At 41.7% G+C, this 14,073-nt stretch overlaps 1 protein-coding gene across 1 annotated transcript; it reads left to right on the top strand.

Annotated features, from left to right (window-relative positions):
- Positions 1–4,594: 4,594 nt before the first annotated feature.
- Positions 4,595–13,368, top strand: LOC119278864 (general transcription factor IIE subunit 1-like). Its single transcript, XM_037560211.1, has 10 exons — positions 4,595–4,893; positions 4,997–5,119; positions 6,718–6,838; positions 7,691–7,816; positions 8,457–8,566; positions 8,640–8,823; positions 10,798–10,992; positions 11,475–11,696; positions 11,801–11,993; positions 13,019–13,368. Exons 1-10 carry the CDS (start codon positions 4,868–4,870, stop codon positions 13,117–13,119), a joined length of 1,401 nt encoding a protein of 466 aa, XP_037416108.1. The 5' UTR covers positions 4,595–4,867; the 3' UTR covers positions 13,120–13,368.
- The last annotated feature ends 705 nt before the right edge of the window (positions 13,369–14,073 follow it).

The raw sequence follows: 14,073 nt of genomic DNA on the forward strand, positions 1-14,073 counted from the left end.
AGCAAGGGGCGCCCCCTCTAGGGTTCCCCCCCAACCCTAGGCGCATGGGCCCAAGGGGGGGGGGCGCCCAGCCCTCCAGGGGCTGGCTTCTGCCCCATGCGGCCCATGTGGCCCCCCCGGGAAGGGTGGCCCCTCCCGGTGGACCCTCAGAACCCTTCCGGTGGCCCCGGTACAATACCGATATGCCCCCAAAACCTTCCGGTGTCCGTATGACAACTTCCCATATATAAATCTTCACCTCTGGACCATTCCGGAACTCCTGTGACGTTCGGGATCCCATCCGGGACTCCGAACAACTTTCGGTAATCACATACAAGTCTTCCTAATAACCCTAGTGTCGCCGAACCTTAAGTGTGTAGACCCTACGGGTTCGGGAGACATGCAGACATGACCGAGATGGCTCTCCGGTCAATAACCAACAGCGGGATCTGGATACCCATGTTGGCTCCCACATGCTCCTCGATGAAGTCATCGGATGAACCACGATGTCGAGGATTCAATCAACCCCATATACAATTCCCTTTGTCAATCGGTACGTTACTTGCCCGAGACTCGATCGTCGGTATCCCAATACCTTGTTCAGTCTCGTTACCGGCAAGTCACTTTACTCGTACCGTAATGCATGATCCCGTGACCAAACACTTGGTCACCTTGAGCTCATTATGATGATGCACTATCGAGTGGGCCCAGTGATACCTCTTCGTTATCCGGAGTGACAAATCCCAGTCTCGATCCGTGTCAACCCAACAGATACTTTCGGAGATACCTGTAGTGCACCTTTATAGTCACCCAGTTACGTTGTGACGTTTGATACACCCAAAGCACTCCTACGGTATCCGGGAGTTACACGATCTCATGGTCTAAGGAAAAGATACTTGACATTGGAAAAGCTCTAGCAAAACGAACTACACGATCTTGTGCTAGCTTAGGATTGGGTCTTGTCCATCACGTCATTCTCCTAATGACGTGATCCCGTTGTCAATGACATCTAATGTCCATAGTCAGGAAACCATGACTATCTGTTGACCAACGAGCTAGTCAACTAGAGGCTCACTAGGGACGTATTGTGGTCTATGTATTCACACGTGTATTACGATTTCCGGATAACACAATTATAGCATGAATAAAAGACAATTACGATGAACAAGGAAATATAATAATAATGCTTTTATTATTGCCTCTGGGGCATATTTCCAACATATATACCCCTAATTTTCAATCAATGAGAAGATTGTTCATTCCATCATTCTCTCGTCCTCTCTTTTCTCTTTACATTATAGATGGGTGGGTCAGATGGTTATAAGTTGTTCCAACTCAGCGCGAGCTTGCGGGCATAGTGGCATGATAAATATCAAGCTGGGGGCCTCAATAGTATAGGAGGAATGAACAAAGATATCCTCAAACTTCGTGTAAGAATACGAGCATGCAAACTGTTCAGAGATAATGGTTCCATTCCATTGGTCAAGCCACATCGATACTTCTGTCCCTCTTTCAACTAGATGATTAGAGATTTCTTTACAGACGGGCATTAATTTAATAATAGACTGCCTCTAGAAAGTGTCACAATGGGGAGAAGAGAGGAATAGTATCGGTGTAACTAGATAATAGCCCGCGCGTTGCTGCGATAACATATGCTCAGTACTAAGATTCGTACATAAATCATCGGTTGTAAAACTATCTGATTGTGGTTGAAAGTCCATAAGATTGCGACATACAAACAGCCTTGTGTCGAATACAACACTCATTAATAATACTAGCAAATATGCCCGTGCGTTGCAAGGGGAGAAACACAATCAGATTATGCAAATGTGGTAGAGATAAAAAAGTCGGAATCAAATGCCAGGATGAGATAAGGATTTTCAATGTCATTTCACAAAGTATGTCTGAGTGATGTCATGATAAGAAGGGACTTTCAAAAGGTCATTTCAAAAACTGAAAATGTGATGGTCTCCTCATGACTTGATTTCTTAAGGCGCCACAACGAAATAATTTTTGCTGAGCAAACTACATTGATGGACTCCTGCCTGAGCTAGACTGATGCATGATGTGTCTCGTCTTGACCTAGCGTAGTGGTGTTTTTCATAACCAGTAGAACTGTGGTACCGGAATAGCTCTGTATGGAGGCAAAATAGACATTTAGTCATTTTCATATAGCTTACAAAAACTAACCCATAGCAAGACGTGTCAATTTTGTGGGGGCTCAGCGCTATACAGAACATGGAAACCTTTTTTTATCCGACGCGCGAGGGGCTAAATAAAAGGGACATTCACATTTGTGTCCCTAACTCGAACCCACTACTCAAATTTACTCCTAACTTTTTGATGTGCTCAAATTTGCCCCTAAAAAGCATTTTAAGTCACTGGAATGCCCTCCCAGCTGGTCAAAGTTGTTTGACCAAAACTTTAAAAATTCATAACAAATTCATATGAACTTAGAAGAATGCAAAATAAGATATCAAAATGCTCATAAAAACAATACCTATATGCACGTGTCATTTACGTTCATGACAAAAGCACTCTTTAAAGCTTTTTAGGGTTTATAACATTAAAAAACAATTTAGGGTGAATTCAAATAAATGCACATATAGGTGAGGAACCTAAATGACATGCGCGTATAGGTGATGTTTTTATGAACATTTCAATATCTTATTTGCATTTTTTCGGCTTTGTATGAATTTGTTATGAATTTTCAAAGTTTTGTTCAAACAACTTTGACCAGATGGAAGGGCATTCCTGCGACTTAAAATGCTTTTTAGGGGCAAATTTGAGCACATCCAAAATTTAGGGGTAAATCTGAGAGTGGGCGCAAATTAGGGGCATAAATATAGATATCCCTAAATAAAATCATAAAAGGACCTCTATAGATACCCTAATAAAACCTCTACCTAAGTGATGGTTTTATTTGTTCGTTACTTACGAATCGGTTTTAATTTTTGTGAACATTTTTTAAAATTTCATGGACATTGTTTTCAAATTCCCGAATATGTTTTGAATACTCGATCATATTTTAAAAATGATGAACACTTTTTATTTCATGATTTTTTTATAATATGCGAACAGTTTTTTGAAATCACGAACATTTTATGTTTTCATCCATGCCATGCCATTCATTGAGCTTTCCTCAAATATTTGTCTTGGAATAGTATTAGCTCAATGAGCTATATGTTGTTAGGAATTACCAAAACCACATAGGTATAATTGCACTTTCAATGTCTGAGTGATGTCATGATGAGAAGGGACTTTACAAAGGTCATTTCAAAAACTGAAAATGTGATGGTCTCCTCACGACTTGATTTCCTAAGGTGCCACAACGAAATAATTTTTGCTAAGCATACTACATTGATGAACCCCTGCCTGAGCTAGACTGATGCATGATGTGTCTCGTCTTAACCTAGCGTAGTGGTGTTTTCCATAACCAGTAGAACTATTGTACCAGAATAGCTGTGTATGGAGGCAAAATAGACATTTGGTCATTTTCATATAGCATAAAACACTAACCCATAGCAAGACGTGTCATTTTTTTGGGGCTCGGCGCTATACAGAACACGGAAACCTTTTTTTACCCAACCCGCGAGGGGCTAAACAAAATCATAAAATGACCTAATAAAATCTATACCTAATCGATGGTTTGATTTGTTCGTTACTTACGAATCGGTTTTAATTTTTGTGAACATTTTCTAAAATTTCATGGACATTGTTTTCAAATTCCCGAATATGTTTTGAATACTCGATCATATTTTAAAAATGATGATCATTTTTTATTTCATGATTTTTTATAATATGCAAACAGTTTTTTGAAATCACGAACATTTTATGTTTTCCTGAATCATTTTTGAATTCACAAACATTTTATGATGTATCTATATATTTTTTCAGTACGCGCATTATTTCGAATTTGGATTTTTTTAGAAATTCCGGACTAATTTAAAGAAGGAAAAATAGAAAGGAAAAAGAAAAAAAGGGGGCGTCATGCCTGGCATATGGGCCGGCCCATTACCGCGTGCAAGGCCTGCTATAAGGGAACAGGGGAGAAAAAAGGGACCGGCATATCCATCATAGTCCGAGAACAAAAAGGGACCACCGTGATCGTCGACCGCCGCCTAAGGACAATGAGCCTCTGCATCACTCATCGTCGTAGGTGCCATATCCATCATAGTCCCAATCCCTTCCATGATAGTCTGCCTCGTAGTGGTGCCTGTCTTCGCCGTTTGCCGTAACCGCTGCGCCCACGGTTGCCGCCATGCCATCCGCCATCAACAACAACAGCAACCCGTCCAGTCCGCCTCTGATCAGGCGCGACCGAGGCACCTGTCACAGCCAAAGCAATTCTCGGCCAAGACTTAGATCCTGTTAGTTTGGGATTTTGCTTCCGATTTTGCAGTTTTTCCACTTTGACAAAAAATGGCACAAAAGCTCCTAAATAGGGGCTTTTTTCGGCTTTTCACTTACAAAAAAAAAAGCAGAGTTAAAAACGCTGTGGGTGGGCCTCGCTGCGTCCGCTCGTAGGCCTGGCCCATGCAGGCGTCGGTGCATCCCCCGACCTTATTTTTTCCACAGGCGACGGCGACTCGTTCCTTTATCCGTCTCCGGCGCCGCAGGGCGGTCTAGGTCTCCGGCGCCGCCACCAGAGCCGGCGCCTCCGTCCCCACCCACCCTCACTCCCTCCACCTCTCTCCACCGCCCCCGAGCTGGGCCTGCTCCGCCCCCGCCGGAGCTCCATCTTCGCCGCCCCAAGCCCGAGGCGGAGGCCCTTTCTGCCGCCCTCCCTCCCCACGCGATCCACTCAGCGGCGGCGGCGGCGGCGACCCGACCTACGCGGGTAAGCGATCCAGCAATTCCGTAGCGCCGACGCGATAGAGCCGCCGCGATGGGCTCTCTGGAGCCTTTCAACCGGTGAGTCCCAGATCCCCTCCCCTCCCCTCCCCTCCCTTGAAACCCTAGCCGTCGCCTCTGATCTGATCTAGCTTGGATCTGTTCGATGGTCGGCCCGGGGCAGGCTGGTGAGGCTGACGGCGCGGGCCTTCTACGACGACATCTCCATCAAGGGCGACACCCAGGCCAAGACCTCCCGCGGCGACAACCGGGGCATGGCCGTCGTCGTCCTCGACGGCCTCACCAGGTACGCGAAATCCCTGCTAGGAATTGGCGGTACCTGGAGCAATTTCACATGCCAGTGAATTCTTAAGCTCGGGCTCATGCTGAGGTTGACTCATGGGCAATCAATTTGAGTCTGCATAATATATACTTCATCTGGGGCTTATGGCATCCGTGCTCTCATATACCGTCGGTAAAAAGTATTTCAGATTTAAGGAGCATCCGTCCTAATTTCATCCATTGAATGGAGCTGATAAACTGCCCAGTTCGGTCTGTCTTGCGGAACAAAAAAAACTACCAGTGTCCACGCCCCGTGACTACTAGCAACCGGTGACACAGAACAAAAGCCCAGTGGCTTAAAATTTGAATAGCTTGTAAGTCTTGACAAGTTCATCAGTGTCCTTGTTGGGAGCTACCAAAATGTAGTAACTGCAATTGGGGATTGTGACTGGTTATTTCGCTCGATTCTTCAATCTGAGATATTGGGATCATCCTGTTTGTCCAGGATGGATGGTTCTTATGTAGGTCTTTGTGTCAAGTAAGAACACAGAGTCGCTCTTATGGAGACGATGATAGTTATTTTTGCAAACTGGTGCTCCCCCTTGATGGTTTCCATGGAGGTCTTATTCCATATGAATCCAAAGTAATTTACAATGGTTACTGATATGCAAGAAAAAAAATTAAGTGCAGGGCGTCAGGCCTGCGTTTTGCCTCTGTCTAGCGCCTAGCCTCAGGTGCTTCAGAGTATACACGCTCTAATCTTCGTGCAACATTGGTCCAATAAGGCCCCTTACGGAATCCTAGCTTGCCAACCCAATCTCAACCATCTATATACTCTAATCCGAACCGTCCATCTACTCCCCGCTGTCTCTTTCTCTTGCCTGCTCCCTTCCAGGCACGCATCAGTAGCAGCAATGCTGGTGCTGCAGCTTCTCGTCCACAGCCACATCCCCTTCCCGCCTCTTCTTCCCCACAGCCGACACTGCCTGAGTACCTCACTGGCTGCCTGTGTTTTGCCTCCGCCCGACCGCCAGGTGCGCTTAAGCGAGCGTCTATGAGCGTGGTTATTTTGTTTGATTCTTCAATCTAGGATATTGGGATCACCCCTGTTGTTCAGGATGGGTGCTTCTCATGACAGTTGTTTCACAAACTGCCCCCCCACCCCAGTTGGTCTGTGAAGGTGTTAGTTCATATGAATCCAAAAGTAATTTACAGAGGTGGGTCGATAACCAACCCTAAGATGGTTACTGATATGTCATAGCCGTTTTATCAAAATCTGAGGCTCTGATATTTGTAAAATCTTTTGCTTTTGCTATTCTCGTATTGTGTCATTCAGTGATTAATGGCGACCAGAGGTTATGACGGTAGTTGTTACTCAAGAACTGGAAATTTGCCACTCACTTTGGGACTGAAAATTTTGGAGGCCTTCTTTGCCCATTGTTTGTCAGACATACAAATCAACCCTCAATAAACCCAAAAGTGCATTTGCATTATAAATAGCCTATATCATGTACCCCATCTGCCATACCGCATTTGTCCTTTCAAATATTTATTTTCTTTGGTGCACAACTGTTAGCTTGTTGGCTAAGTTGCACTATATTTTTTTTGTACCTTCACCTTTAGACGCCAGTGGGTCCGCGAGGAAGACTTGGCTAAATCATTAAAGCTCCACTCAAAACAACTTCGCCGTGTCCTCCGATTCTTTGAAGAAGAGAAGCTAGTGACAAGGGATCACAGAAAGGAGGTTAGTATTGTATTGCTCTTGTTCTTGTAATCTACTTTCTTGTCATTTTGATTTTTTGTAAGGTAGCCTCATTTACTTCATATCTCTGTCACCTGATCACAACATATTCTTGCTTGTTTAGTTGTTTGCTCAAATGTTTTTAAGCTGTAAATGGAACCATTCATCTTAAGTCGCTTAGCTCTCAGTTTAACAATTAGTGAGGTGTGAGAATTTTTCTCCTGCTAAACTTCTCTGCAGTGATGTTGAGATGTGCATGAAATGTGCCAAATATGTTTAAACATCTAGACTAATTTAAGTAGCACCTGTTTTGCACCTTATGTTTCCTTACCGTGGTATTGCTTTATTGTACTGATGTCTTCTGTAAGAAGTTAGTATTGAATACTGAATCTTGAAAGGTACAAGTCATGGGAGCATCAACTTGTTTGAAGCTACACTATTTTGATACACTTGCATTTTGTGTTTCTTGCTGAAAATGGACCTCTATCATATTTGGTTACACTGGAGGGAGGTGCACCAGAGTCATACAGTTTATTCATGCAGTACTTTATATTTGGAAGAACTTCATATGTTTTTTTAAATAAAATAAGTAGTGACAGGGAAAAGTACACTTGAGACATCACATATGAAATAATGATCATGCAAGTATTCCATGCAAATAATAATTTATAGTACTTGTCTATGTTTTTCTAGAGACTTGCTGTTTTAGTCATGTTCTTTTGGTTCCTGGAAATATGTGGAGCTCATGATCATATCATTTTAACATCTGGTGTCTGTTGCGTTATCCAAGGAATTGATTTATTGAATCTAAATGGTTCTTTGCGTTCTAACTGTGTCTTTTCCCTTTTGGTACAGTCAGCAAAAGGTGCTAAAATATATAGTGCTGCAGCAGCAGCTGCAGGTGATGGTCAACCCACGAAGGAGGGAGAAGAGAAAGTAAAGTTGCACACACATTCCTACTGTTGCTTGGACTATGCACAGGTTAGTTATCCTAAACTCGTGTTAGTTTTATATTCTTGTGTCTTTAAATGATAGACTGTCTTGTATTCCATAAATAAATACTTCTATATTGGCTTTATAATTTTGAAATCATCTGTGATTGCACCACTTCAATGGATGTTTCGTGTGGAGTGTTGAACAAACAAAAGTGACACTTCATTTTTGTTTGTCTTTTTCAAACAACAATGATTACCCTCGACTTGCAAAGAAGCGGAATTCTAGTATTTCTATTCCAGATTCAAAATGTCTGGCCTAATTGTATACTTGGGGTAGACACCACTAGCCAATGTTCAGGTGGGCATTCCATCCAGTGTGTGGAACCAGGAGTTGGTGAACTTTCCAATTTGAGATGAGTTTAATCGAGACAAATATGCACCAGGCACCAGCTAGTTAGATGGGCCATTGGCATATTTGATTTGTGGGTTCATTTATGTTTAGTGTTCGGTTACTCACCCCAAGACAGGGTTCAATCAATGCAATTTGGGTGTTATTTTATTTTTAGTTCCCTTAGCCGACTCCGGCTGAGAACTATATAATAATAAATACATTTTCCTCCCATTTAGTTTTTCTTCTACTATCTTATGTAAACTATGGTTGACAAGATGCATCTTCTCAAACACAGATCTGTGATGTTGTACGGTACCGGATACACCGCATGAAAAAAACGTTGAAGGATGAGTTGGACAGCAGAAATACAGTTCAACACTATATATGTCCGAACTGTAAAAAGAGGTATTAGCTTGACTTGTAATTTATTTTGTTTTAGAAAGAATGTTGGAGTGTTTGTGCTCAACTGTCTTCTCAGGTACTCGGCCTTCGATGCGTTGCAACTTATAAGCTACACAGACGAGTATTTCCATTGTGAAAATTGCAACGGCGAACTACTTGCAGAGAGTGACAAGCTTTCTTCTGAGGAAATGGGAGATGGTGATGATAATGCACGGAAGCGTCGGCGTGAGAAACTGAATGATATGCAGCAAAGAATTGATGTGAGCACAAACTTCTTATAATTTTGGTCGCTTAAAATTTAATTTAGGTACTATAGTGCAAAGAGTAAATTGTATCACTGGTTCATAAACTTACTAGGTCGATGCACATAGGCCCATGAACTAGTAAACTGGGCATTTACATATCCGAACTTTCGCAAACTGTGGAGCAGAGGTCCAAAGGTAGTTCTAGTGGCATCCTAGCCAGACCTGCTCTGTCCCGTATATGTAGGTTATACACGGGCTGGGTCAGTTACAACCCAAACCCTCATAGAGGGCTTTAGTTTGGTGACCCAAGAAACCTATTGGATTCATTCCTCGTCTTGAAAAACAAGAAATCACTCCCCACCCCCTCCTGAAATCCTCAAATCGGGGTCTCAAGTTATTTTCACCACATAATTGGAAGATTTGTCCACCCTGGCGATGGTTCTCACCATTGGCAGCCCAATCCACCTCTGTTCCTCCACTGTGGAGCCTAGACCAGTATAGAATCTTGTACTGTGATGGGCAGTGTGTAATGCTGGCAAGCATGAAGATGATGAGCATACTGCAAGACAGTCAGTGCTGAGCAAGACCTCAGCCATAATGAAAGGGCAGTATCATCACCATGGTAGTCAATAAGTACTTGAATGGAAGCAGCTTTTGTGGTACCTTGCTTTGATTCTTGTGGCCGATTTGTGCTTTTCATGGGTTACGTGTCCTTGCAATCCATCAAGATGTGCGCTGGTGCTGCAATTTTAGTCCTCCGTTTTCTTGGTTGATGATGGTTTTGGTTAATCGGTGGAAGACAATGATTGTTAAACATAGATTGGTGAAGAGAAGAAATTTTCTGTGCAATTTGGACCATGTTACTACTAAAACCACCTTTGGACTGGGCTGCGAGTCTAGCTCAGTTGGTTGGCTGAGTGGATGTACAATCCCACCACCTGGGATCAAGATCTTGTGGCTCGTGGACGTAAATTGGGTTGTTTTCCTTAAAAAAAAACACACTCTCGACTCTGTCGCATGGTTTGTGCAAGTTTGTGGATTCAGATGTCCAGTTTACTAGTTCATGGACCTATATGTACCTACCTGGCAAGTTTGTGGATCTCTGATACCATTTACTTTTTTTTTTTGTAATATTACAGAATGAAAATGGCAGTATTTGAAATTTTGTGTATGCAAGCTAAGTGGTGACGCAAAGAACTTCTATTTTATCACAACGGGAAATCAAACAAGTTTTCAGTTGGTTTCTTTTCTTAATGCTGCTTGAAATTATTCTCTCTTTAACCCCTATTGCTGTTTTGCTTCCCAGAAATTACTTCCATAGTTTTGCCTCCAATGTTAATGCCATTTAATTGTTGTGAATGCGTTATGGGCTTTGGACCACACCCTTATATCTGGAGAAGACTTGTGGCTTCAAATTTTTTTTCGAAACGGAGGCAAATTTTTTGCCTCATCCTTTAAATAAGGGAGAAGAGAGTTTGATGCGCATGTCTAACTTAGTGTTCCTCCTGCTTGGTTTCGTATGGTCTGGTGACCGACCATAAGTCTTCTCCAGATACAAGTGTGTGGTTGGTCCAAATCCCATAACAGAATGTCACCTAGTTTGACAGTTTTTTAGTTTCAGCATTAATAGAATGTCCAAATCCCATATATCTATGCTGTATCTAAGCACTGTTGCTTTGTTAGTTTTTGGTATGACTTGTTCAATAAATCTGTTTAGAGTGTCTGGTTAAAGCTCAATGTAAATTTCATCCATCTCTTGAAATTGCAGTTTACTGAAGAAATACTAACTACTTGGATGGAAAAGATTTAATCTCATTCTATATGTGACCTTTTGGAAGTACACACTCTGTATGTATTTATTCTATAGACTAATGTGTAAATAATTCTCCTCTCTTCTCATTTGCAAATTTATGTGCCTTAGAATCTTGATGATTTGATGGAGACTGATTTTATATATCACTTTGCTTATTTATATTTGTACCAATACAGGAGCAATTGAAGCCATTGCAAGCACAACTTAAAAGGGTGAAGGATCTTCCTGCTCCTGAGTTTGGGAGTCTACAATCATGGGAAAGACTAAATCTCGGTGCTTTCGCGCATGGTGATTCTGCTGCAGCTGAGGCAGCCAGGAATGCACAAGGGCAGTATAATGGTACACCAATGCCTTATCTTGGAGATACAAAGGTAAGAGTGTCATATTGATTTGAGTAGTAGGATTTTGTAGTCAAGTAATATGCATATGTATGCTCATAATGATATAATATTTTATATCCTTTGCATGGCCATTCAGACTCTTGAAACATAAATGTTTATCCCAAGAAAAAAAAGCGATAGGCGTTAGTTGTGCATTAGGCCTAGGCACACATAAGCACACACCTAGAGTGATTAAGTGCTAGGTGTTCTGTTGTCGCCAAGCGCTCCTAGATGCACGTTTTATTATTCACTGGTTTATCCTCCTCATCTACATGAAAGTCTACACTTTGCATTATACGGTATCTCATTAACTGTATTTTGTTCAATCATTTTATGACGAGTCTGAGACATGTCCTTTAGTATCTATGTTTAATATACTGTGACATGCACCCCCTAGCTCGTATAACTGATAGCCGGTCCTATTTTCTTTCTACCATATTTTACTTGATCAATTGCGTTATTTGGATTTTCAGGTTGATGTTGAATTGGCTGGTTCGGGTGTAAAAGCGGAAGGTGATGAATCTGGCAAAGATGGTTCAGCATTGAAAGTCTTACCTCCATGGATGGTCAGAGAAGGGATGAATCTTACAAAAGAACAAAGAGGAGAGTCCAGTAACACATCAAAAGGAGATGAAAAATCAGAAGTCAAAGATGAGAAAAAACAGGACTCAAAAGAAGATGAGAAGAGTTTACAGGTCAGATTAGAATTGAATATAGCATAGAATGCATTTACTGTAAAAGTGGTTTTATGTTAACATCTTCTAACTGTGTTCCTAAAAAAAAACTTTTAACTGTGTAGGATGAATACCTTAAGGCATATTATGAGGCCCTCAAGAAAAGACAGGAGGAGGAAGATGCAAAGAGAATGCAGCAGGAAGGCCAGGCATTTTCTTCTGAAATTCATTCTGAGCGGCAGGTGGGCATGAAAGCCAAACGTGAGGATGAGAATGGTGAGGATGAGGGTGTTGAATGGGAAGAGGAGCAACCTGCAGGTATCTTATCCCCTTTTAGTTTTCAGTCATATAATTTAGGATACATATATGCTTGTATTGATAGCAAACTAGGAAGTCGGTTAGGGAGTGGTAGCATTCCTACGAAAGGATGAAAATGGAAGGCAAAATTAGGAAGTTGGTTATGTAGGTGACTAATTGTGTAACTAGTATGAGAGTGATGAGGGGAATAAGTGTTGTTGGGTTGTTGGGATAGAAAGTACCACACCTGACTTGGTACTTCTCATATTGGTATATAGTAGATTTGTCAATTACTGCATGAATGTTTTCATTAGTTGATGAATGAACCTTTAAATGAATTTGACACTCCGCAAGTTATTGTATTGTGAACATGGTTATCGTGATGTCTTAAGCTGACAACCGAACATTCCGGTAGAGGCTGAAGGTGGTGTTTTTGATGTCTTGATGTTGGCATCAGGCACAGTTCAGTTAGTAGCTAATACCTTGAGTTTATCTTGAAGCTGACAGCCTTTTGCTGTCCAGTTATTTGCTCATATTGTGAGTCGGTTTGTATGGCCAAGTTGGTCCTGAGAATTAGGAATTAACTGTCACTACTCTGTTCCAAAATGTAAGGCTTATTTGATTCATCAAGACTTTGACTAAAATTTAGTCCACTTTTATGTGGCTTGTGTGACATGAAGTTATATCACTAGATTCGTATTAAAAAAACTTATGATTCTAATTTTGTGTCACATAAACCACATATTATTGGACTTATCGTTAGTCCCTTGTCTTAACGAATCGAAATACTCGTTGCATTTGGGATGGAGGGAGCATTCCTTATGCTCGGACTGTTGAAATTCTTGTAGAATGTTTTATAGTAACCATGAAGCTAATGGCCCTGTGCTTGAAGAGAAAAGAAACGGTATTTTCTTATCTTTGTCATAAACATAAATGTGATTTCTTTACCTGTTGGGGATTTTCCGTATGCGCATTAATTTCCATGTTGGATATACTTGTCGAATCTTGTAGATTATGTGTAAACTAGTTGGTTTAAACTGATGCAGGGAATACATCGGAGGAGCCATATAAGTTTGTGGACTTGAATGCTGAGGCCCCAGAATCCGGCGACGACGAGGAAGATGAGATTGACTGGGAAGAAGGTTAAAGTACAGCGACAAGTTGCCCCGTCTTGAATTTTCATGAAGTCAGTTCAAAGTGGGATGTTAAATGATAATAATAATGTTGCCAGATGTATGCATCATATCAAGGCTTGGCTGCAAATAACATTTTTCTCCCAGATTTGTGAAAAGTTACTATAATGTGAAGTATGATAGTGTTGATGAAGTATGATATTGACATCCATGTGACGTCAAGGAATTCAAAAGAATTTGAAAGAACTTGTACCCTTTTAGCCCTTTTCTGTCTTAGCTTTTGTCTCCTGTTGTTGTCCCTAATTAGTTATCGCAACCTGTTTGTTGGCCATGGAGAACTTATCCTGTGTAATGAGCGAATTCGTGCACCGACAACTCATGGCCGGTGGAATTCAGTGGGCTAGGCACATGACATCCTTGTCTAACAATAATAATGATCATCAAGGCGTGGCATCCGAAGCGACAATCTCCATAGCAGTGTGCATTGTTTTTCGCTTGGCGAAGATGGAGGTTCCAATAGTGATCTGTTTGTCTCCGAAGCAGCCCACGTTTGTGATCGCATTTTTGAAACAGTTTGTCTAATTCTTATCTTAATGTTTTTTAAGGATGTCACTAATTCACATCTATATGTTTTTTAAGGATGTCACTGTCCTTAAAAAACATCTAGATGTGAATTAGTAGACAAACTGTTTTGAAAAAGTTTTAAACAGGAGATTAGACTCTGGTCATTTGAATCGGCACCGACGGCTTGTTTGTTTTCTTAGCAAAGCTTTGCTGAGTGTGTGCCGTGGGGAACTCGGCAAAATGCAGTGTTCGAATGAGCACCAACGGTTTGTTGGTTCTCTTTGCAAACCACAAATTGTTTTCGCAAAGATTCAAACAACTCGCACTGTGAGATCAACAACAAATCAACTAGCACTGCGAGGAACGATTGGAGGGGAGGAAGAAGCTCGCCGGAGGGTGGGTGT

The sequence above is a fragment of the Triticum dicoccoides genome, chromosome 3B (genome assembly GCF_002162155.2).
Source record: "Triticum dicoccoides isolate Atlit2015 ecotype Zavitan chromosome 3B, WEW_v2.0, whole genome shotgun sequence".
Taxonomy (NCBI): Eukaryota; Viridiplantae; Streptophyta; class Magnoliopsida; order Poales; family Poaceae; genus Triticum; species Triticum dicoccoides.